Source organism: Bubalus bubalis, chromosome 14 (genome assembly GCF_019923935.1).
Source record: "Bubalus bubalis isolate 160015118507 breed Murrah chromosome 14, NDDB_SH_1, whole genome shotgun sequence".
Lineage (NCBI taxonomy): Eukaryota > Metazoa > Chordata > Mammalia > Artiodactyla > Bovidae > Bubalus > Bubalus bubalis.
This window is the reverse complement of record NC_059170.1, coordinates 37,115,447-37,138,925: the sequence shown is the minus strand read 5'-3', so window position 1 is coordinate 37,138,925 and position 23,479 is coordinate 37,115,447. Positions and strand designations below refer to the sequence as shown.

The following is a 23,479-nucleotide window of genomic DNA, read 5'->3' as shown; positions in this document are numbered from 1 at the left end:
TCTGCCATAAGGGTGGTGTCATCTGCATATCTGAGGTTATTGATATTTCTCCCAGCAATCTTGATTCCAGCTTGTGCTTCCTCCATCCCAGCATTTCTCGTGATGTACTCTGCATAGAAGTTAAATAAGCAGGGTGACAATATACAGCCTTGACGTACTCCTTTCCTGATTTGGAACCAGTCTGTTGTTCCATGTCCTGTTCTAACTGTTGCTTCTTGACCTGCATAGAGATTTCTCAGAAGGCAGGTAAGGTGGTATGGTAATCTCACCTCTTGAAGAATTTTCCACAGTTTGTTGTGATCTACACAGTCAAAAGCTTTATCGTAGTCAGTGAAGCAGAAGTAGATGGTTTTCTGGGATTCCCTTGCTTTTCCAGCGATCCACTGGATGTTGGCAATTTGATGTCTGGTTCCTCTGCCTTTTTAAAATCCAGCTTGAACATCTGGAAGTTCTTGGTTCACGTACTGTTGAAGCCTATTGGAAAGATTTTGAGCATTGCTTTGCTAGCATCTGAAATGAGTGCGGTTATGTGGTAGTTTGAACATTCTTTAGTATTGCCCTTCTTTGGGACTGGAATGAAAACTGACCTTTTCCAGTCCTGTGGCCACTGCTGAGTTTTCCAAATTTGCTGGCATATTGAATGCCAGCAGTTTCACAGCATCATCTTTTAGGATTTGAAATAGCACAGCTGGAATTCCATCACCTTCACTAGCTTTGTTCATAGTGATGCTTCCTAAGGCCCACTCAAGTTCACACTCCAGGATGTCTGACTCTAGGTGAGTAATCACACCATTGTGGTTATTTGGGTCATTAAGATCTTTTTGTATGGTTCTTCTGTATATTCTTACCACCTGTTCTTAATATTGTCTGCTTCTGTTAGATCCATACCATTTCTGTCCTTTTTTTTTTTTTTTTTTTTCCATTCCTGTACTTTATTGTGCCCATCTTTGCACGAAATGTTCCCTTGGTATCTGATTTCCTAGAAGAGATCTCTAGTCTTTCCCATTCTGTTGTCTTCTTCTATTTCTTTGCATTGATCATTGAGTAAGGCTTTCTTATCTCCTTGCTAATGTTTGGAACTCTGCCTTCAGATGGATATATCTCTCCTTTTCTCCTTTGCCTTTTGCTTCTCTTCTTTTCTCTACTGTTTATAAGACCTCCTCAGACAACTATTTTGCCTTTTTTGCATTTCTTTTTCTTGGGGATAGTTTTGATAACCCCTCCTGTGTAGTATTACAAACTTCACATATGTTAACTCATTTACATATGTGTATCCAACAAGCAACTAGTTACCATTTTTCCCATTTGATGGATGAAGAGACCAAAGTATAGGGGTCAGCATGCTTTCCAGGGTCTCAAGAATTTGCAGAATTGGGAGTCAAACCCCAGGCTCTCTATGTCTAAAGCTTGAACTCTTAACTGCCTCTGCTATGACAGACAAGAAAATTACTCTGTTATGAGCAAACACATAACTTACACTATCTTCTTCCATTGGCCACTTGATGACATTATTCTAATTAAAATGTTACAGTGAGTCATTGATGTGGGTCTTGCAGTGATATTGTGTCTGAAGTTTTACCTAACTTTGTTCATGTTGAGCAGTGTAAATTATGGTAAAGACCATCTTTATGCCCAAGTTTTTGTTCTAGTTTTTGATTCAGAATCTTGTCCTCGTCTTAGGATGTGGCATTTTGGAAAACTTAACTACTTATGTAGCTTTCATAATAAATGTATCATGGTTACCAGAAAACTTACAGTTTGCTTCTTTGCAGAAAATCACTCTGCACCTCCTGACGTAACCACTTACACCTCAGAACATGCAATCCAAGTAGAAAGGCCGCAAGGCTCCACGACGTCGCGGACAGCCCCGAAGTATGGCAATGCCGAGCTCATGGAGACTGGCGATGGTACGTCTTCCAGCAAGTTTCCTCCTTTGTAAATTCCAGGTGCCCTTCTGTGCCCTGACTGGATGTGTTTCTTCTAGGGACACAGTCGGCTCATGAGCTCATCAGGACCTTCATGAGCTTCCCTAGAAGGTGGCACATTTACAGGAAGTGCAGACTGTCTCCAAGGGCAAGAGTTACTCCTTGTTGTAGGAGTTTAGTCATGAAAAGAAAAAGATTTGATAAAATCCTGCTGTTTTTGGTGGTGAATGATGTTGATTCCACAGTTACAAAATTAGTGCAGGCGTCAAGACTATGACCAGGTACTTGGAGGTCAATATGGAGCTTAACGCAACCAAAATAATTGACAGAGATGGGCAGTTTGGTGCTTTAGACTTTGGAAGAAAGCGGGTCCCTTTCTCCCTCCATGTTGAATAAGGTGTTGGTGATTTGTGTACAGCTGTTGGGGTTCTCTTATTCCTCAAATCTTTCATCTTTGCGTACTCTAACATCTTCCTGTTACCCATTCTGAAGTGACAGGCTGGAACATGAACTTCATGCTTTATTCTGCATTCCTTGACCTCCAGGGTCATGACAGTTAGCATGGAACCTGATGATGATGTTAAGTGTTCTTTACTTGGAAGATGTCTGTAGTAGCTTCTGTGTGCCCTCTATACCACTGAGCTTGTGTTTGTGACACAGTGACTCAGGGGTGATGAGGAGGCCTGAACCCAGTCTCCAACAGGCTGATGCCTCCTCACTCTGGTCAGAGCCCAAGGCCGCTGGATTGTGAGTTCTCTGTTAGTACATCTGGAGTCAATCCAGTATCCAGTATGATTGGTTTCTCTGGACTGCTTCTCAGTGTTGATGTCTGTGTAGTTCTCCACTAAATCCATTGTTTCTTGAATCTATCATTACTGTTGTCCTTGTCTTCACCACTTTAGTATCTTTGTTGCCTTTGAAATTTATCATCTTCACCTCCTCCCCCAGGTAAATTCATCTGGTGTCCAGTCCAGTGGTGTGATAGCATCTTGTATCAAAACCACATGGGGCAGTTGTTGGAAAACAGATTCTGGGCCACATCCCAAACCTAACACATGAATGCTCTGAGCTGGGTCCTGGGATGATGTGTGTGTCCTGTTTAAGCTAGAGCACCATTTCTCAGCATTATTTCTCAGTGGCCTTGAGAAATAATCTCTGATTCATCCAAACCAGCTTCAGTTGAGTTCAGTTGCTCAGTTGTGTCCTACTCTTTGTGACCCCATGGACTGCAGCATGCCAGGCTTCCCTGTCCATCACCAACTCCCGGAGCTTGCTCAAACTCATGTCCATTGAGTCGGTGATGCCATCCAGCCATCTCATCCTCTGTCGTCCCCTTCTCCTCCCGCCATCAATCTTTCCCAGCATCAGGGTCTTTTCCAGTGAGTCAGTTCTTCACATCAGGTGGACAAAGAATTGGACTTTGAGCTTCAGCATCAGTCCTTTCAGTGAATATTCAGGGCGGATTTCCTTTAGCATTGACTGGTTGGATCTCCTTGCAGTCGAAGGGACTCTTCAAGAGTCTTCTCCGACACGACAGTTCAAAAGCATCAATTGTTCAGCGCTCAGCTTTTTTTATAGTCCAAATCTCACATGCATACATGACTACTGGAAAAACCATAGCTTTGACTAGACGGACCTTTGTTGGCAAAGTAATGGCTCTGCTTTTTAACATACTATCTAGGTGGGTCATAGCTTTTCTTCCAAGAAGCAAGTGTCTTTTCATTTCATGACTGCAGTCACCATCTGCAGTGATTTTGGAACCCAAGAAAAGTCTCTCACTGTTTCCAGTACTTCCCCATCTCTTTGCCGTGAAGTGATGGGACCGGATGCCATGATCTTAGTTTTCTGAATGTTGAGTTTCAAGCCAACTTTTTCACTGTCCTCTTTCACTTTTTCACTTTTCATCAAGAGGCTCTTTAGTTTTTCTTCACTTTCTGCCATAAGGGTGCTGTCATCTGCATATCTGAGGTTATTGATGTTTCTCCTGGCAATCTTGATTCCAGCTTCTTCCAGTCCAGCATTTCTCATGATAAACTCTGCATATAAGTTAAATAAATGGGGTGACAATATACAGCCTTTATGGACTCCTTTCCTTGGATTTGGAACCAGTCTGTTGTTCCATGTCTGGTTTTAACTGTTGCTTCCTGACCTGCATACAGATTTCTCAGGAGGCAGGTCAGGTGGTCTGGTATTCCCATCTCTTTCAGAATTTTCCAGTTTGTTGTGATCCACACAAAGGTTTTGGCGTAGTCAATGAAGCAGAAGTAGTTGTTTTTCTGGAACTCTTGCTTTTTTGATGATCCAGCAGAAGTTGGCAATTTGATCCTGGTTCCTCAGGCTTTTATAAATTCAGCTTGACCATCTGGAAGTTCATGGTTCATGTACTATTGAAATCTGGCTTGGAGAATTTTGAGCATTACTTTGCTAGTATGTGAGATGAGTGCAGTTGTGCAGTGGTTTAAACATTCTTTGGCATTGCCCTTTTTTGAGATTGAATGAAAACTGACCTTTTCCAGTCCTGGGGCCACTGCTGAGTTTTCCAAATTTGCTGGCATATTGAGTGCAGCACTTTCACAGCATCATCTTTTAGGATTTGAAATAGCTCAACTGGAATTCCATCACCTCCACTAGCTTTGTTCATAGTGATGCTTCCTAAAGCCCAGTTGACTTCTCATTCCAGGATGTCTGGTTCTAGTTGAGTGATCACACTATGATGATTATCTGGGTCTTGAAGATCTTTTTTGTATAGTTCTGTGTATTCTTGCCACCTCTTCTAATATCTTCTGCTTCTGTTAGGTCCATACCATTTCTGTCCTTCATTGTGCCCATCTTTGCATGAAATGTACCCTTGGTATCTCTAATTTTGAAGCAATCTCTAGTCTCCCATTCTGTTGTTTTCCTCTATTTCTTTACATTGATCATAGAGGAAGGCTTTCTTATTTCTCCTTGCTATTCTTCGGAACTCTGCATTCAGATGGGTGTATCTTTCCTTTTCTCATTTGTCTTTAGCTTCTCTTCTTTTCTCAGCTGTTTGTAAGGCCTCCACAGACAACCATTTTGCCTTTTTGCCTTTCATTTTCTTGGGGATGGTGATGCATCCTATCCAATGTCATGCACCTCCATCCATAGTTCTTCAAGCACCCTGTCATATCTAATCCTTTGAGTCTATTTGTTACTTCCTCTGTGTAATTGTAAGGGATTTGATTTATGTCATACCTGAATGGTCTAGTGGTTTTCCTCACTTTCTTCAATTTAAGTCTGATTAGCTGGGATCAGCTAACCAGATTAGCTGGGACTATTTGATAGGGGAATATTATGTTTAGATATTGAGAATTCTGGGTTGTATATTTTTATATATTTTCAAGATTGTAAAATATTTAATGTCTCAATTCTGAAAGTGCTCATAGGATATTTTGAAACTATTAAAGTGGTTATTTGATGGAAAAATTTCCTTGAAAGCTGTTGTACTCATTCCAAAAGCTGAGTTGTGTTTTTGTGACACTGTGTGGTGGATGGCTTCCCAAGTGACGTTAGCGGTAAAGAACCCACCTATCAGTGCAGGAGACATGGGAGATACAGGTTTGACCCCTGGGTCGGGAAGATCCCCTGAGGAAGTTGTGGCAGCCCAGTCCAGTATTCTTGCCTGGAGAATCCAGTGGACAGAGGAGTGTGTTGGGCTACAGTCCATGGATTCACAAAGTGTCAGACTTGACTGAGAGACTGAACACACATGCATGTGCCATGGATAAAGGGCTCTGGCTCAGTCAACAGGAAAGACCTCTTGTGGTTGTGGTTCTTTTGTCCAGGAGCTTAGAAGGTTCTAGGCCTGTAAATTTACAGGTTCAGGTTTCTAAGCACCTTTGAATAGGAATGAAATCTGCCTGCAGAGGAGGGTACATTTGATCCAGTTGTGGCTTCAGTGTCTTGGTGCTCCTTTTTGTTCATTCATTTAAATTTTTAAAAATTCCATGTCTTTTTCACTGATCATTTTCAAAACTATGTAGCATTTATTATCCTAAGAAACGTATTATAAGGTGGGGTTTATTTTCCTCAGTACATGTGGATAAATATTAATATATGTGAGTTCTGTGTTAATATCATAAGTTGAATTTAGAGACTTTGGTTGCTTTGCTTCTGGGATGTGTTCCCTAAATGTTCACTCAGGAGAGTGGGTCTGAAAGGCATATAGAAGGGACCCGACTGTCACCTGAAAGAGGATAGTGGCACTTGTAGCTCCTCAGGTCCCTGTCCTTTCATCGGGAGGGGTCGGGGTGACAACTGGAGGCCGAGCACAGGTGGTCTCAGGAGATGGGGTCTTGGGGAAGGTCTCACTGCTTCATCAGCTTTCTCATCAGACAGAGGAGAACCTGAGACGGGTATGAATGAGGAGATGACAGACCCTTTTTTTAGGAATAGAGGTGGGACCAAGCCCAGTCTGTGGTCTGGAGCTGTTCCCAAGGTCACCAGAGCCAGACAGCTCACAGTGTAAAGAGCATCATTTCTGCTCCATCTTTATTCTCTGTTGAGGCTTCCCAGCAAGGCCACATGCTGGGACCACTCTCCTTGGAATGTTCTTGTTGACAGAAGTCATCTAGGGATACAGAGGGCACCAGGCTGAGATGGGACAGAGTGTGGTTCCACAGCCGTTTTTACTGTGGCTGCTTGTTCCTGGTGGTTTGTGCTGAGAGTCAGTCCACCTGCCTCATGATTCTGTTTTCAGGTGTGCCTGTAAGTAGCCGCGTATCCGCAAAGATCCAGCAGCTTGTCAATACCCTCAAACGACCCAAACGACCACCCTTACGGGAATTCTTCGTCGATGACTTTGAAGAACTACTAGAAGGTGAAAGAGCCCCTCCCTACCCCCTTGTCCAGTGTTTCTGTGACTCCATAAACTGTAGTTATTTCTTGACCAAGGTTGTTCGATCTTTAAAAACAATAATCTTGGTGTTCACAGGAAACAGGAATCCTGCCTAGAAACTGTAGGTACTGTTCCGCAAGGTCCCTTTAAACATATGCTCGGTCCCCAAACAGCTGGGTCAGTACCACTGGTACTGACTCTGAGAAGCATGTGATTTTGTTCCATGAGCCAGTCCTCTTTCTAAGGACTCCATGAAGCTTCAGGAATGCAAGGAAATCAGACAACCTGAGCTCAGCAAGCAGTACATTCTCTCTTTGTAGGCTTTAGAGGAATGCAAAGTGAGCTGTGGGAATCTTGCCTTGCTGCCTCTCTGGACAGCTTCAGGAGCTGGATGTCTTCACTCTGAACACTCCTGAACCTTTTAATACAAGAAAACTTAAAATTGAAACAAAGTACTGCTTGTTGTATCAAACCCAGTCTCCTTATTTTCTTGGTCTTTGTGCCACAAGAAAGACATGGTTGATTTTCTAGCCAGCAGGTGGAAATCATCTGTCATATGCTGTAAGAGAAACCTTCCCAGAAGTAAAAAGAATCACCTCTCAGATTTTCACCCATCTAAAGAGTCAGGCAGATTGGTCTTATTATAGGGCATTTATCTTTATTTTACTTAAGAAAATATGAGCTGTGCTAGTTACTCATAGTGGTTGTAGCAAATTCAAATTTACATCTCCATATTTAAGGGCACAATATACTTCAGTCAGATTTGAACTCTTTGGAGTCTACAATTACTGGTGTATGTTGAGAATTGATGTTTTAAACATGGCACCCTACTCCAGTACTTTTGCCTGGAAGATCCCATGGACAGAGGAGCCTGGTGGGCTGCAGTCCATGCGGTCGCTGGAGTCGGACATGACTGAGTGACTTCACTTTCACTTTTCACGTTCACACATTGGAGAAGGAAGTGGCAGCCCACTCCAGTGTTCTTGCCTGGAAAATCCCAGGGACGGGGAAGCCTGGTGGGCTGCTGTCTCTGGGGTTGCACAGAGTTGGACACGACTGAAGTGACTTAGCAGCAGCAGCAGCAGCATTGTAATGTTAGACTCTAGGTGTGTTAAAATGCATAGTTTTACTTGTCAGTTTATAAATGCATTCAGGTCTCCCTAAGTTCCACATCCTGACATTGCCTTGGATGTTGGAAGAATTACGTGCTTTGGTTATATCCATGAGGCTCATATGTCAGATGTAGCTCTAATTCTAGAAAAGCACCTGTGCATGTTTCCTGTAATAAATTTCTAACTCAAGTATAAGTCTTCTAGCTTCTTTAAAATGAATAAGAATGATTGTGCTAATAATGGATGTATTTTTCTTGAAAACCTTCTGTGTTCAAATGTATTTAGTTCAACAACCAGATCCAAACCAGCCAAAGCCAGAGGGAGCCCAGATGTTGGCGATGCGTGGGGAGCAGCTGGGTGTGGTTACAAATTGGCCCCCATCGTTAGAAGCAGCGTTACAGCGATGGGGGACCATCTCACCAAAGGCCCCGTGCTTGACCACGATGGACACAAATGGAAAACCTCTCTACATCCTCACTTACGGTAATCCTTTGAGGCTTATCCATCTTTTGTCTGCTTGTGCCTGGCACAACTGCTAGGAAGTTTATATTTGTGTTGCCTTATGTTTCCAATATGGAAATAAATGGAACCCAAAAGGAAATATTGGATTGGCCAAAAAGTTCATTTGTGTTTTCCTGTAAGATATTATTGAAAACCCAAATGAACTTTTGGGCCTAGCCAGTATAGGAAAATTATTCAATTTGAATGTGAAAAATTATTATTTGTTAATGATTTTTAGTAAAAACCAGAAAGTGATACAAAAATTAGTGACTATAACTCTAATAATAAGATGTTGGATTTTGTATCTTGGAATGTATATTAAATTAATGCTGTGAAGCAGGATTGGTAGTTAAAGAAATGAAACAAGAAAGAATGTATATAGAACTCTTTGACATGCATCACTCAGAAGAAACAACATTTGTTTCCACAGTACTTTTCTAGCAAGCAAGGGAAGCAAACTTTTACTCTTCATTCAGTATGATTAATGCAGTCCATAAACTTTTGGAAATAATTAACTATACAAGAGAGATTCCTTTCTCTTTGCTTCACAGATAAGGGGCCATGGAGAAAGCAAATTGTCAGGTCATTTTCACACACTCTGGTGCAGCATTGCAAAGAAATCAGCTTCATAACTAAAAGACAAAATGGCTTATATCTGCACGTGTGAGGTTACATTACCATTTTTAACTTCTGGTTTTATTTCTATGATAATAATGCTCTTCTAATTGCAGGTAGGAAAGAAACTGTTTTCTCCATTAGCAGTGGAGGTCAAGAGCCAGGTGTTGTGTTAAGTAACATAACCCAGCTTTTAGTGGGGCCCAGAAGGCCCCCACTGTAGACTTCATCATTATCCTCTGCATCTCATGGAAGGAAATGGGATTCAGGAGCGTATGTTTTCATAGTCTCAATTTTTTTCTTCTGGCTTTGTTGGGAAATTCTTAGTGGATAAAGGGTATTTTACCCATAATGGGACATAGGATTGATTTTTTTTTTTTATTATACTCTTAGAAATAAATTTTAGTCAATCAGAAAGATAGAAGACTTTCCTGTCTGACCCTCGTCCCTGGCCAGGTTCAGACCAGGAGCTGATTGGGTACTGTTTTCCAAGCATCATTTATTGAAAGACTGTCCTTTTTCCTTTCTTGGCTCTTTTGTCATAAATAAGTTGACATATATGCGTGGGTTTATTTATGGGTTATTCTGTTTCATTGATCTATATGTCTGATTTTGTGCCAGTATCATACTGTTCTTATTACTGGTAGTTTTGTAATGTCAGGGAGCATGATGTCGCTAGCTTTGTTTTTCTTTCTTAAGATGACTTTGGCCATTTGGGGTCTTTCATGGTTTCATACAAATTTTAGAATTGTTTGTTCTATTTCTGTGAACAGTGCTGTTGTAATTTTGATTGGGATTGGATTTAGATTGCTTTGAGTAGTACAGATACTTTAACACAACTGCTTTTTCTAATCCACGAGCACAGAATATCTTTCCATTTGTTTGTGTTATCTTCAGCTTCTTTATCAAAGTCTTACAGTTTGGTTTTTTTTTAAGATGCAGATTTTATGAGGCTTAATTTTCATTGTGCTTTTTGTAGTGGGTTTTTTTTGTTTGTTTGTTCTTTGCCACACCATGCGGCACGCTGGATCTTAAGGTCCCAGCCAGGGATCGGACCTGTGCCCCCTACAGTGGAAGCACGAGGCCTTAAACCACCAGACCTCCAGGGAAGTCCCAAGTCTTAACAATTTTGAATGTACAGGTCTTTTACCTCCTAATTAAATTTATTTTGAGGTATTTTATTCCTTTCAATGCTGTTGTGCTGCTGCTGCTGCCAAGTCGCTTCAGTCGTGTCCAACTCTGTGCGACCCCAGAGACGGCAGCCCACCAGGCTCCCCCGTCCCTGGGATTCTCCAGGCAAGAACACTGGAGTGGGTTGCCATTTCCTTCTCCAATGTGTGAACGTGAAAAGTGAAAGTGAAGTCACTCAGTCATGTCTGACTCTTAGCGACCCCATGGACTGCAGCCCATCAGGCTTCTCCGTCCATGGGATTTTCCAGGCAAGAATACTGGAGTGGGGTGCCATTGCCTTCTCCAATGCTGTTGTAAATAGGATCTTTTTCTTGGTTTCTCCTTCTAGTAGTTTATTATTAGTATATAGACACAGCAGTTTTCTGATAACAGCAGTATATTGACTTTGTATTTTACTACTTTACTGAATTCATTTATTACTCTGCTTTTTCTGTATTGTCTTAAGGTTTTCTATGTATAATGTCATGTTATCTGCAAGTAGTGACAGTTTTTCATCTTCCTTTTTCAGTTTGGATGCTTTTTTTTTTTGGCCTGGCTACTCTGGCTAGGACTTAAACAATACTATATTGAATAAACATGGCAAAAGTGAGCATCCGTGTCTTATTTCTGAATCTTAGAGGAAATGCTTCAGGTTTTCATTGTTCAGTATGCTATTAGCTGTGAATTTGTCATCAGATCAGATCAGTTGCTCAGTTGTGTCCTACTCTTTGCGACCCCATGAATCGCAGTACGCCAGGCCTCCTTGTCCGTCACCAACTCCCGGAGTTCACTGAGACTCACATCCATCGAGTCAGTGATGCCATCCAGCCATCTCATCCTCTGTCGTCCCCTTCTCCTCCTGCCCCCAATCCCTCCCAGCATCAGAGTCTTTTCCAATGAGTCAGCTCTTCGCATGAGGTGGCCAAAGTACTGGAGTTTCAGCTTTAGCATCATTCCTTCCAAAGAAATCCCAGGGCTGATCTCCTTCAGAATGGACTGGTTGGATCTCCTTGCAGTCCAAGGGACTCTCAAGAGTCTTCTCCAACACCACAGTTCAAAAGCATCAATTCTTCGGCGCTCAGCCTTCTTCACAGTCCAACTGTCACATCCATACATGACCACAGGAAAAACCATAGCCTTGACTAGATGAACCTTTGTTGGCAAAGTAATGTCTCTGCTTTTGAATATGCTATCTAGTTTGGTCATAACTTTCCTTCCAAGGAGTAAGCGTCTTTTAATTTCATGGCTGCAGTCACCATCTGCAGTGATTTTGGAGCCCCCCAAAATAAAGACTGACACTGTTTCCACTGTTTCCCCATCTATTTCCCATGAAGTGATGGGACTGGATGCCATGATCTTCGTTTTCTGAATGTTGAGCTTTAAGCCAGCTTTTTCACTCTCTACTTTCACTTTCATCAAGAGGCTTTTGAGTTCCTCTTCACTTTCTGCCATAAGGGTGGTGTCATCTGCATATCTGAGGTTATTGATATTTGAATTTGTCATATAGGACTTTTATTTTGTTAGATATGTTTTCTCTGTACCCACTTTGTTGAGAGTTTTTATCATAAATGGGTATTGAATTTTTAAAATTTTTTTCTGCATCAGCTGAGATGGTCATATGATTTTTATCCTTCATTCTGTTAATGTGCCATATTATTCACATTAATTGACTTGTGGATGTTGAACCATCCTTGCATTTCTGGAATAAATCCCATTTGATCATGGTGTATTATCATCTTAACATATTATTGAATTTGGTTTGCTAATATATTGTTGAGGATTTGTGCATTTGTATTTTTCAGACCTCTAATTTTTTCATGGTGTCCTTATCTTGTTTTGATATGAGAATAACACAGGCCTTGTAAAATGAGTTTGAAAGTGTTTTCTTGTCTTTTGTTTTTTGGAAGAATTTATAAGACTGCTTTAGTGGTGATGAATTTCTTTAGCTTTTAGCTTGTCTGGAAAACTTTATCTGTCCTTCAGTTCTGAATGATAACTTTGCCTGGGTGAGTGTTCCTGGTTGGGAATTTTTTTTCATTCTCCTTTCTAAATCTGTCAAGAACTGTTGTATTGTCTCTAATTTAAATCAGCAATTTGCTGTTTATTTTTTCTACTAGAAGAATATTTCTAGAACTTTGCCAAAGTGTGTTGTTGCCTTTTTCAAATTGTCTGTTGTACATTGGCTTTTGTATGACTTTATGATGATATCAGCTTTAATATTCCAAACTGAGAATGAAATTGAAATTTTTAAGAAAATATAATGGTGCTAATTGATTGAAATTGATGTGTTAGTTTACAACACCTTGATTTTTTGTTTCAGTTAAAACAAGTTGATTGTAATTGTTTGTTCAGCCAAAATAATTTCCTAACATTGTTGACATTAAAGAAATCTGACAGCACAAAGTATTTGTGATTTCTTTAGGAAAAAAATAACTCCCTGAGTTATTTCTAATGGCTAGTAACTCTTTGGGGAGAAAATACAATCAATCACCAAATAAAAACCAAAAAATTGTAAAGTAGACAGTCTTGAGGAGATAGAGTTAAGGAAGGTGGAAGAGGTGCGTGAATAAAATGTCACAGTAATTACTCTTAGTACTCAAGAAGTAGGCTCAAATGAATACTGTAATTTTGTGCTTTTTACAGCTTGCTTAATTTGCTGTTAATAAAACAAACATTTGTTGAGCACATACTATGAGCCAGGAATGTCTAGGAATTACAGGAATCAGAAACAGTGGAAAAGTCCTCTTTGTTCCCTAATCACTATGGGGGGAGACAAGTTGATAAATCCATTGGTAGGAAGACAGGAGCAACCCTAAATTGTGTTGCTACAGAATCCAATATGAAATAAGACAAATTCAGATTCTTTTCATTCAAACTGTATATTAATTTAGCTTTTACATTTTAAATAGGAAAGAGATTAGAACAGAGATTACATTTATAGGAAATAGTTCAAATTGTTGTTATCTTTACTATACTATTGTTTCCCTGGTGGCTTAGCTGGTAAAGAATCCGCCAGCAATGAGGAAATCCTGGTTGGATTCCTGGGTCAGGAAGATCCGCTGGAGAAGGAACAGGTTACCCACTCCAGTGTTCTTGGGCTTCCCTCATGGCTCAGATGATAAAGAATCCACCTGCAGTGTGGGAGACCTGGGATTGGTCCCTGGGTTGGGAAGATCCCCTGAAGAAGGGAATGGGTATGCACTCTAGTATCCTGGCCTGGAAAATTCCATGGACAGAGGAGCCTGGCTACAGTCCATGGGGTCACAAAGAGTAGAACAAGACTGAGACTTTCACTTTACTATTACTGCAAATCTCTTAACACCTTGACTGCTTCTGAAAGCTTATAGAACCTAATGTTATAAAAGGCATTTATGTGTCCCAAGAATTCATGTTAGATTTTAAAAGTCATTTTGATTCAATCTCAGACTGTTTGCTATCACCTAGACCTGCTGAGAAAATGTCTGGCACTGAGAGGAAGGCAGGGATTTGAATCTGCAGGTTCTTCAAAACTGGTCATTTTTAATATGTTCTTAACAATCTTTTTAATCCTATTTTGGAGTGTTTTTTTCCCAGAGTTCAAAACTTTAGTTCAAAATTCTTACCATAATCTTTATCTAAATTCAAGGGTTACTGTCTAAAAACCGTAAAACTCTGAAGTTAGGAAAAATTAAAGTTGAGAAACTTAGGACACAGGGAAGGAGGGGTATCAGACCCTACAGAACCCATCCTAAGTAGCCTTTATGTTTTTTTGCAATCACACAAATCACTTACGATTATACAGTGGAAGTGACAAATAGATTCAAAGGAAAATTCCATGGACAGAGGAGCCATGATCTGATAGAGTTCCTGAAGAACTATGGACGGAGGCTCGTGACATTGTATAGGAGGCAGTGATCAAGACCATCCCCAAGAAAAAGAAATGTAAAAAGGCAAAATGGTTGTCTGAGGAGGCCTTACAAATAGCTGAGAAATGAAGAGAAGCTAAAGGCAAAGGAGAAAAGGAAAGATATACCCATCTGAATGCAGAGTTCCAAAGAATAGCAAGGAGAAATAAGAAAGCCTTCCTCAATGATCAATGCAAAGAAATAGAGGAAAACAATAGAATGGGAAAGACTAGAGATTTCTTCAAGAAAATTAGACACACCAAGGGAACATTTCATGCAAAGATGGGGACAATAAAGGACAGAAATGGTATGGACCTAACAGAAGCAGAAGGTATTAAGAAGAGGTGGCAAGAATACACAGAAGAACTATACAAAAAAGATCTTCACAACCTAGATGAGCACAATGGTATGATCACTCACCTAGAGCCAGACATCCTGGAATGTGAAGTTAAGTGGGCCTTAGGAAGCATCACTATGAACAAAGCTAGTGGAGTTGATGGAATTCCAGTTGAGCTATTTCAAATCCTAAAAGATGATGCTGTGAAAGTGCTGCACTTGGTATGTCAGCAAATTTCGAAAACTCAGCAGTGGCCACAGGACTGGAAAAGTTCAGTTTTCATTCCAATCCCAAAGAAAGGCAATGCCAAAGAATGCTCAAACTACCACACAGTTGCACTCATCTCACATGCTAGTAAAGTAATGCTCAAAAACCATGTACTTCCAGATGTTCAAGCTGGATTTATAAAAGCCAGAGGGACCAGAGATCAAATTACCAACATCCGTTGGATCATTTGAAAAAGCAAGAGAGTTCCAGAAAACCACCTACTTCTGCTTTATTGACTATACCAAAGCCTTTGACTGTGTGGATCACAAGAAACTGTGGAAAATTCTTCAGGAGATAGGAACACCAGACCACCTGACCTGCGTCCTGAGAAATCTGTATGTAGGTCAAGAAGCAACAGAACTGGACATAGAACAACAGACTGGTTCCAAATTGGGAAAGAAGTACGTCAAGGCTGTATATTGTCACCCTGCTTATTTAACTTATATGCAGAGTGTATCATGAGAAATGCTGGGCTGGATGAAGTACAAGCTGGAATCAAGATTGCAGGGAGAAATATTACTAACTTCAGATATGCAGATGACAGCACCCTTATGGCAGAAAGTGAAGAAGAACTAAAGAGCCTCTTGATGAAAGTGAAAGAGGAGAGTGAAAAAGCTGGCTTAAAATTCAACATTCAGAAAACTAAGATCATGGCATCTGGTCCCATCACTTCATGGCTAATAGATGGGGAAGCACTGGAAACAGTGAGACTTTATTTTCTTGGGCTCCAAAATCACTGTAGATGGTGAGTGCAGCTATGAAATGAAAAGACGCTTGCTCCTTGGAAGAAAAGCTGTGACGCACCTAAATAGCATATTAAAAAGCAGAGACATTACTTTGCCAACAAAGGTCCATCTAGTTAAAGCTATGGTTTTTCCAATAGTCATGTATGGATGTGAAAGTTGGACTATAAAGAAAGCTGAGTGCCGAAGAATTGATGCTTTTGAACTGTGGTGTTGGAGAAGACTCTTGAGAGTCCCTTGGACTGCAAGGAGATCCAATTAGTCCATCCTAAAGGAAATCAGTCCTGGGTGTTCATTAGAAGGACTGATGCTGGAGCTGAAACTCCAATACTTTGGCCACCTGATGTGAAGAACTGGCTCATTGGAAGAGACTCTGATGCTGGGAAGGAGAAGGGGACAACAGAGGATGAGATGGCTGGATGGCATCACTGACTTGATGGACATGAGTTTGAATAAGCTCTAGGAGTTGGTGATGGACAGGGAAGCCTGGTATGCTGCAGTCCATGGGGTTGCAAAGAGTCGACATGACTGAGCTGAACCACACAAAGCAGCAGGACTCATTAAAAAAGGAAAATACGTGTCATTTTGAACAACATAAATTAGTGGTAACTCACTAATGCCGTAGTCCCTCCCGTGTTTTACTCCCTAGAAATCCTCCTCTACTTCTGTGATGATAGTTAAATTCTCTGTGGCTTTGCTGTAGGTTCTTAGCACCCTAGGTGTTTGTATTTAATACCTTATTTTGGTGTTCATGCTGCTCAGATTTTATAAGTTGGAGTTGCTGGCTTTTGTTTCCCATCTGGATTCTAAGGACTCAGAATAACTTGAAAGCTTAAAGTGAAAAAGAAGTACTCTCAATATAGGTTAATGTACATACATATACACAGTAGAAAATGCATGTGTACAATTAATTGTGTCTTTATAATTTGTATTGATAGGCAAACTGTGGACAAGAAGTATGAAGGTTGCTTACAACATTCTGCATAAATTAGGTACAAAACAAGAGCCTATGGTGCGACCTGGAGATAGGGTAAGTGCAATTTAAATTATTGCATCTGCAGGACACGTGGTCTGGGGTGGAGAAGATACCTACTGTTTTCAAGTTGCAAATTTTAATGCCTCCTAATACTCATATTACCAAATCAGGCTTCCACAAGCCAGAAGAGATTATTCAGCAGGTGTAACCTTTATAGTAGCTCAGTGAGCTTGACTGTAGTAGTTCTCATGGGTTATCCGCAAGGAAACTGGGACTTGAGAGGATAAGAGTCATATCAGATGAAGGCACGTGTCCAGAAAATGGTGTAGCCAGTGCTCACAGCCATTTCTGTCCAGCCCCAGGACGTATATTCCTAACCCCTGACACATATGACCTAATGGGAAACAGCTGTCTGTCTGAGGACACAGGACAGTTGTGTGCTCGTAGACTTTTTTGTATCAGTCAGTGATACCAAGAATCCTTGCAGCAAACCACTGGTACATTCCTTTCCTACTATTAAATTTGTAGATACAGGCTACTGTCTTTGGTCAAAAAGAATTTTATTCTTACTGCAGTATGCCAATTTACTGAGAACAGATGTTAGTATTTCCTTTTTAATGTTACACACAGAGCAGTTAATCTGGCCCAAGCTTTACCCATGAATAAGATGTGGGCCTGCATGTAGAACCTACTTTTCTTGCCTTATGTGGAGTGACTTTTTTTCCATATGTTGCTCTGTACCTTCACGCCCCAAGACTGGGTTATCCACATGCACCAGAGACTCCAAATGAATTTTATAGAAGTTTCATTGTGGAGCACCATAAATGAGCAAGAATACAAGCTATGATTTACTTATGAGATATTACAAAAGCATGGGTTTGTTATGAGGAATGTTTAATAAGATTGCTGCAGCCCTAGGATTCTGTGGTAAGCTATGATTCTCTGCAGTTTAATGAACTTGTTTGACCTCTAGCTTTTAAAAGTCAATCATGGGTCTCACATGTCCTCATTATTAAACTTACTTTAAAGCTACAGTAATCAAAACAGCATGGTATTAACACAAGGACAGATACAGACCAAAGGAATAGAATAGAAAGCCCAGAAATAAATCCTCACATGTACAGTTAAGTCACTTTCAAGAAGGATGCTAAGACATTAAATGGGAGAAGGGCTAGTGTACTCAACAAGTGGTGCTGGGAAAACTGAATATCTATAACCAAAAACCCAAAATTGAACCTTTATAGCATATATTGGGGCTTCCCAGGTGGTGCTAGTGATAAAGAACCTGCCTGCTGATGCAGGAGACCCAAGAGACGCAGGTTCAGTCCCTGGATTGGGAAAATCCCCTGGAGAAGGGCATGGCCATCCACTCCAGTATTCTTGCCTGGAGAATCCCATGGACAGAGAAGCCTGGCGGGCTACAGTTCATAGGGTCGCAGAGTCAAACATGACTGAAATGATTTGGCACGCCTGTAGTGTATATTAAATAATTAACTCAAAATGAATTAAGTACCTAAACTCTTTAGATAAAACATAAAACATGTTTCATGACATTGAATTTGGCAATGATTTCTTAGATATGGCACCAAAAGCAAAGGGAATAAAAAAAATTGGTAGGTTGCACTTCACTAGAATTAAAAACTTCAGTGCACCAAAGGACATTGTCAAGAGTGAAAACATAGAATGGGAGAAATGTTTATAAATCATATATTTTACAAAAGTTTGAAAACCAGCCACAGTGCTTGAATAGACCTTTTTCTTTGGAAGATTTACAAATAGCCAAATAAGCCCATGAAAATATGCTCAGCATCACTAATCATTAGGGAAACATACATCAAAACCACAGTGAGATACCACCTCACGCTTATTAGGATGAAAAAATAATAAGTGTTAGCAACATTGAGAAATTGGAACCCTTCTATTGCTTTTAGGAATATATAGTGGTATAGCCATTGTGGAAAACAATACTGTGGTGGTTCCTTAAAAAACTTAAACATTTGACCCAGTAATTCAAAAGAACTGAAAGCAAGAACTTGAACGGATAAACATCTACACTACTTTGCACAGCAGCAGTATCCACAGAACCCAAAAGGTGGCAGCAGTTCAAGCATCCATGGAGGGGTGAATGGATAAACAGAGTATGGTATATTCATACTGTGTAATGTTATTTAGCCTTAAAAAGGAAGGAAATCCTTATATGTTCTACAACATGGAAGGACCTTGAGGACATTATGCTCAGTGAAATAAGCCAGTCACAAAAGAACAAATATTATATGGTTCCATTCATACAAGGTACTTAGAGTACTTAAATTCCTAGAGACAGAAGAATGAAGGTGACCAGGGACTGTGGGAAGGAGGATATGGGGAGTTAACTGTTTATGGGGGCAGAGTTACAGTTTAGGAAAGTGAAAATGTTCTGGAAATGGATAGCTGATGATGGTTTTACAACAGTGTGAATCTACTTAATGCCACTGGACTGTATACTTGAAAACAGGCAGCATGATAAACTTCGTTAGATTTATTTTATCACAATAAAATGTCAGTTGCATGGATAATGTCTCCCTTATAATTTGGTTAGTAGGTCTCAGTAGAGTCATTTTTTTAAGTCTTGGCCTGCAAATTTTTAAAGTTCATTTTCAGTAACAGTTGTAAAATAAACCATCTCTGTTCAGCTGTAAGAAAGAATGTGGGGACAGATTTTGATAGACTATGTGAAACTATTCTCTTCAGCAGCAGGTGGTTTGAATTGTGTGAGGAGGGCTGCATTTCTAAATTATTCCTTTGAAAGGTATTCATGTGGCTGGGATATGACATGTGCATACAAATGCCTTTTAAATAAGTATATGCCACTGTAGTATTCAGTTGATAGTAACCTTCTATCACAATAAACAGGTTCTTTACCTCTTTGAAAATTGTTTTAAATTAAATGTAATTCTCCCAAGGATAATGAACAGTCTGTCTTTGGCATAAAAATTATAGATGCCCTTTATGTGGGTGACCCTCTTAATGCACTTTGAGGGGGGGGTGCCTGCTTGGGCTTTGAAAAAACATTTATGTGCCTAAGCTGAAAAGGTTTCAGGATATTGTAGTGGGAGCTGTGGAATACACAGAGATGCATCATATGTGAAGCCTGCCTTCAGGGAGCTTACTATGTTAGGGAAAAATGAAGATATTGATAATTGGCTATCTGTAAGTTGGAAAATGAAAAAGGTCTCCAGAAAAAATGGTGAGAGATACAGATACTAGTATACTGTTTTAGAAGGACAGACAGTGTTCTCATTATGGGAGCTTCTGGAATCTGAGACAACTTCTTGGGGAGAAAAAGCAAGCCCAGAGCTCTTGGTCAGTTTCTAGGACAGAGTGGAAAGGACTGAGGGGAGTTCTGTGATGTGTGGATGGTATGGGAAGACCAGTGGAGGAGAGCAGACCAAGGAGGTGGTCTGTTGATGCCTTTTATGCTCTGTGCATAAAGTGCAATGAAATGCCAGGGAATACATAGGGAATCGAACAGAAAGAAACCGTGTGGGTTTATGAAAATGAAGTGTCCATATGTGTATTGCACTGGAATCACTGTGCAGTTAGCAAAACACAGGACTTGTGACTGATAGAGATGTAAAAGGGAAATGTGAGAATGATACAAATAGTCTTCCCTTTCTTAAATTCTTAAAAAAAAATTCAGTTTTGATTCTAAAAGAGGTTGTAGGTATTGACTGTTTTCTGTTACTTTTATATTTTTGAGAGTATAATATACAATTTTGTATTTTGCTTTAATTCCCTTGATGTTAATATAACATTTCATCCTGTTTTAACCCAACTCTGCAAGGTTATATAACATGACATTTTCAGCATGAACTTTAGTGATCAAGCAGTGGGAATTTAAAATCCTGGATCAAATTGACTGTCCTATGAACAGAGCTGGGATGGCACTAGACCAGAATCTTGGGATTCGTTGACCCACAGTCTAGCTGTGGAAGCAGCGCCTTCTTTTGCTCAGTGCTGTGCTCTTGAAGACTCCTGCTTGCAGACTAGGTACTCTAGGAGGACTTTGGGGTGGAGTCACTGGTCTGGGGAGGAACTGCATCTCCTGTATTTTCCTCTGTTTTGGTTCAGGGAGAGCAGTCTTAGCAGCAGTGGTGCCCTGGATGCTTTGCAAACGTTTGACTGAATATTGTTGTTTTGCCAGATCCAGATCTAAAAACAGATGCTGTCTACTCTCAGACCACCAGCTGAAAACAGAATACCTGAGGCCAGTGTAAACCTCAGATCATTTTAAAAATAGTTTGTGGTTTATATGCAGAGACATGCAAATAAATCCTTTCATTCCTCCTCGGAAGTCCTACTAATGGTAGCCTGGCATCTGCTTGGGTATTTTGGGGACAAAATTAAGATTAATATTTCATTAACCGTTTTTTTTGCAGAGTTTCTTAAAATTCTTCAGTAGTGCAGCATGGCTTTTAATGGCCTTATGGTTTCATTTGGCTCTCATTGTCTGATTTTAGTAAACTATAGGAATGCCATATAGAAAGGAAATCTTCACATAATCCCAAACTTAATTTGTTTCCATCAGCTATCCTGAGTTGCTTGCAGGGTCAGGGTTAAGGCGCAGCCTTCTCTGTCCTCAGCTGTCATCTGAATCCTTTATGCCAACCTGCTTACTTAGATGTTGAGGTGATTAAGATGTTTTATCTAGCTGTTCATGACAAAGTCAGTAACTTCTAGTTAGGATGTTTCTAAAGAAAAATGGGTTAAATTTCTTGATAGAGTAATACAAAAAACATACATCTGCTAAATCATGGGATTTATGTGGTTAATTATTAACAAGGAAGGGCAGTGCAGATGCAACAGTAGCACCTGGGAAGAGCTTGTGTTCTCATGAGGCAGAGTCCTGCAGAGCTCGCGGCAGGGGTGGGTGCGGATCCGAAAGTAGGACTGCCTGTTCCATCCTAAAGGTGGCTGCTCAGGCCAGAGTAGGGAGGGCTGCTCCAGAGGGAGCGGAGCGTTGGGTGATGAAGAGCAAGCAGGCGGAGCCTGCACTAGCTCCACCGCAGATGCTGACCTGAGCGCCAGGTGAACGTAAATGTGGCGAAGAGTTTGTCAAACACTTGACAAGTGTATATACGTCACTAAATGCTCTCATGAAAATAGCATTATATCAAGAAGTTTTTGCATCAAATATGAGTTAATACTATAAAATGTAAATACTAGCAGATAAATAGACACAGGAAATGAAACACAGTTCATACAAGAATAAATAATTATCAGCCCATCTGGTAAAAGATTGTTCTTAAGATTCTTTTGAGGACTATCAGAAAACATTTGAAAAATCATACAATGCATTATTTGGCTATTTGGATAGTAATTTAAATTTACCTTTTAGAATTCCATGATTATTCTGCTCCTAGCTCTTCATAGGCTGAGCCCAAGAGGCAGTGTGTGGCAGAAGGTGTGGGCCGGTGTTCACAGAAGCCTTTACTGTGAGGGCCGGCCAAACCCAGGGCCTTTTGGGTGGGTGCCATTCACGGCTGCCTGCCATGTGCCAGGCATAGTGTGAGCCTTAGACATTTTCTCACTTGACCTTTACTACAACACTGGCATGAAGGTTCTACTAGCTAGTATTCTCACTTTTCAGGTAAGAAAACCAAGGCTTGGGGTGCTGAAGTCAAACCGGGGTCAGAATAGCATTGCTTGGAGTCCAGCACTTTAGGGAGGACGTGCCCAGCATGCAGTCAATGTGGTGAAGACCATGTGGAAGCACAGGGACACACTTCAGAGCCCAGTGACAACAGTGAGAGACAAGTAGTGTGTACATACTGGTTTCGTCTGTGTAAGAGTACATGCCTTTGGGGAAGATAACATGTAAACAGCATGGATAGTTGCATTCTGATGTGGTGGCAGAGAGGACCATGGATAATCTGTTTGCCTTCCACATGAGCTAAAGGAAGAGTATCTGATAACTTATTAAAATGCATTTTTAAATGGGGCATGTTAATTTTTTCTAGTGGAATGGTGTCAGTGTTAATCCTTCTTTCTCTCTCTGGGTCCAGGTGGCACTGGTGTTCCCCAACAACGACCCCGCTGCCTCCATGGTGGCTTTCTATGGCTGCCTGCTGGCCGAAGTCGTGCCTGTGCCCATTGAGGTGCCCCTCACCAGAAAGGTAAAGAACCCTTCTTTCTGTTGAGGCCTCTTGGCCATGCTGGAAGGTTCTGTTGTGGGGTCGGAATGTGCAAACAGTGTCTGTAGAGCATTCCTCTCAGCAGCATGTGTATCGGAAAGGCCAGGGCTGCCTACCTTGTCTCTGAAACTCTGTGCAGTTCTCATTGGCCATCCCAGCCCTGACTCTGGTCAGCTCAGTGGCCAGAGTCAGCTGCTGCTGGTGGTGGTGCCTTCTGTGTGTGAGCAGGGTGATCTGCCAGAAAGCCAGGCGTTCCAATGTCTTGTTTTTCAGTGTCACTGTGCTAGAAATCTGAGTAAATGGTAGATTTTTTACTTATTTTTCAGGGGTGACAGTTGTCGCATTTGTTCGGGTGTTAGGATGTTGTCAAGTCCCAGGTTCAGCTATAATTTGTTGAATCTTATTCTAAAAGAAGAATAAGTAACTTATCTTGCTGTCACAGTTGTAGTGTAGTCCAGCGTCAGAATCCTACACAGCAGCGTGTGTCTTTGTCCACATAAATGACTGCTTCTCGCGCCATAGACCTGCAGTAACTTTGGAAGGGAGGGTGAGGAGAAGAGGCTCTGCTGGGGTTGGTGCTGATGGTCCTCCAGAGACTCTCTGATACTGTGGACGGAGACGGAGCCCACGGCTGTGGGGTGGTTCTGCCACTGCTTGTGTTACGGCTTGTACCCTGGGGCTCCACCCTGGATTCACCTGGCATCGTTTAGCACATCATCGTGAACAGACTGTGTGAGGTGACTCTCCCAGCTCCAAAATGTAGGGCTTTCACGTGCTCAGGCTGAGTTTCCAGAGAATCTTCCAGCTGTCTTTGTGGCTACTCTGATATAAAAATGGGGAAATGCCTCAAGGTCTGCTCATGGTGTCTGGGTGCCTTTGAAACTCTGCTCCTGAAGTTGGAAGGAGAGAACATGGGGT

General features: G+C 41.0%; 1 protein-coding gene across 10 annotated transcripts in view; it reads left to right on the top strand.

Moving 5' to 3' along the window:
• The window catches only part of DIP2C (disco interacting protein 2 homolog C), a 310,254-nt gene that overhangs the window by 189,329 nt on the left and 97,446 nt on the right, over positions 1-23,479 (top strand). For all 10 annotated transcript variants that reach the window (XM_044927925.1, XM_025264059.2, XM_025264062.2 and 7 more), the window contains 5 exons: positions 1,773-1,907; positions 6,646-6,765; positions 8,181-8,378; positions 16,351-16,442; positions 22,433-22,543. In XM_044927925.1, coding sequence (XP_044783860.1) covers positions 1,773-1,907; positions 6,646-6,765; positions 8,181-8,378; positions 16,351-16,442; positions 22,433-22,543 — 656 coding nt within the window. The remainder of the gene's footprint in view (positions 1-1,772; positions 1,908-6,645; positions 6,766-8,180; positions 8,379-16,350; positions 16,443-22,432; positions 22,544-23,479) is intronic.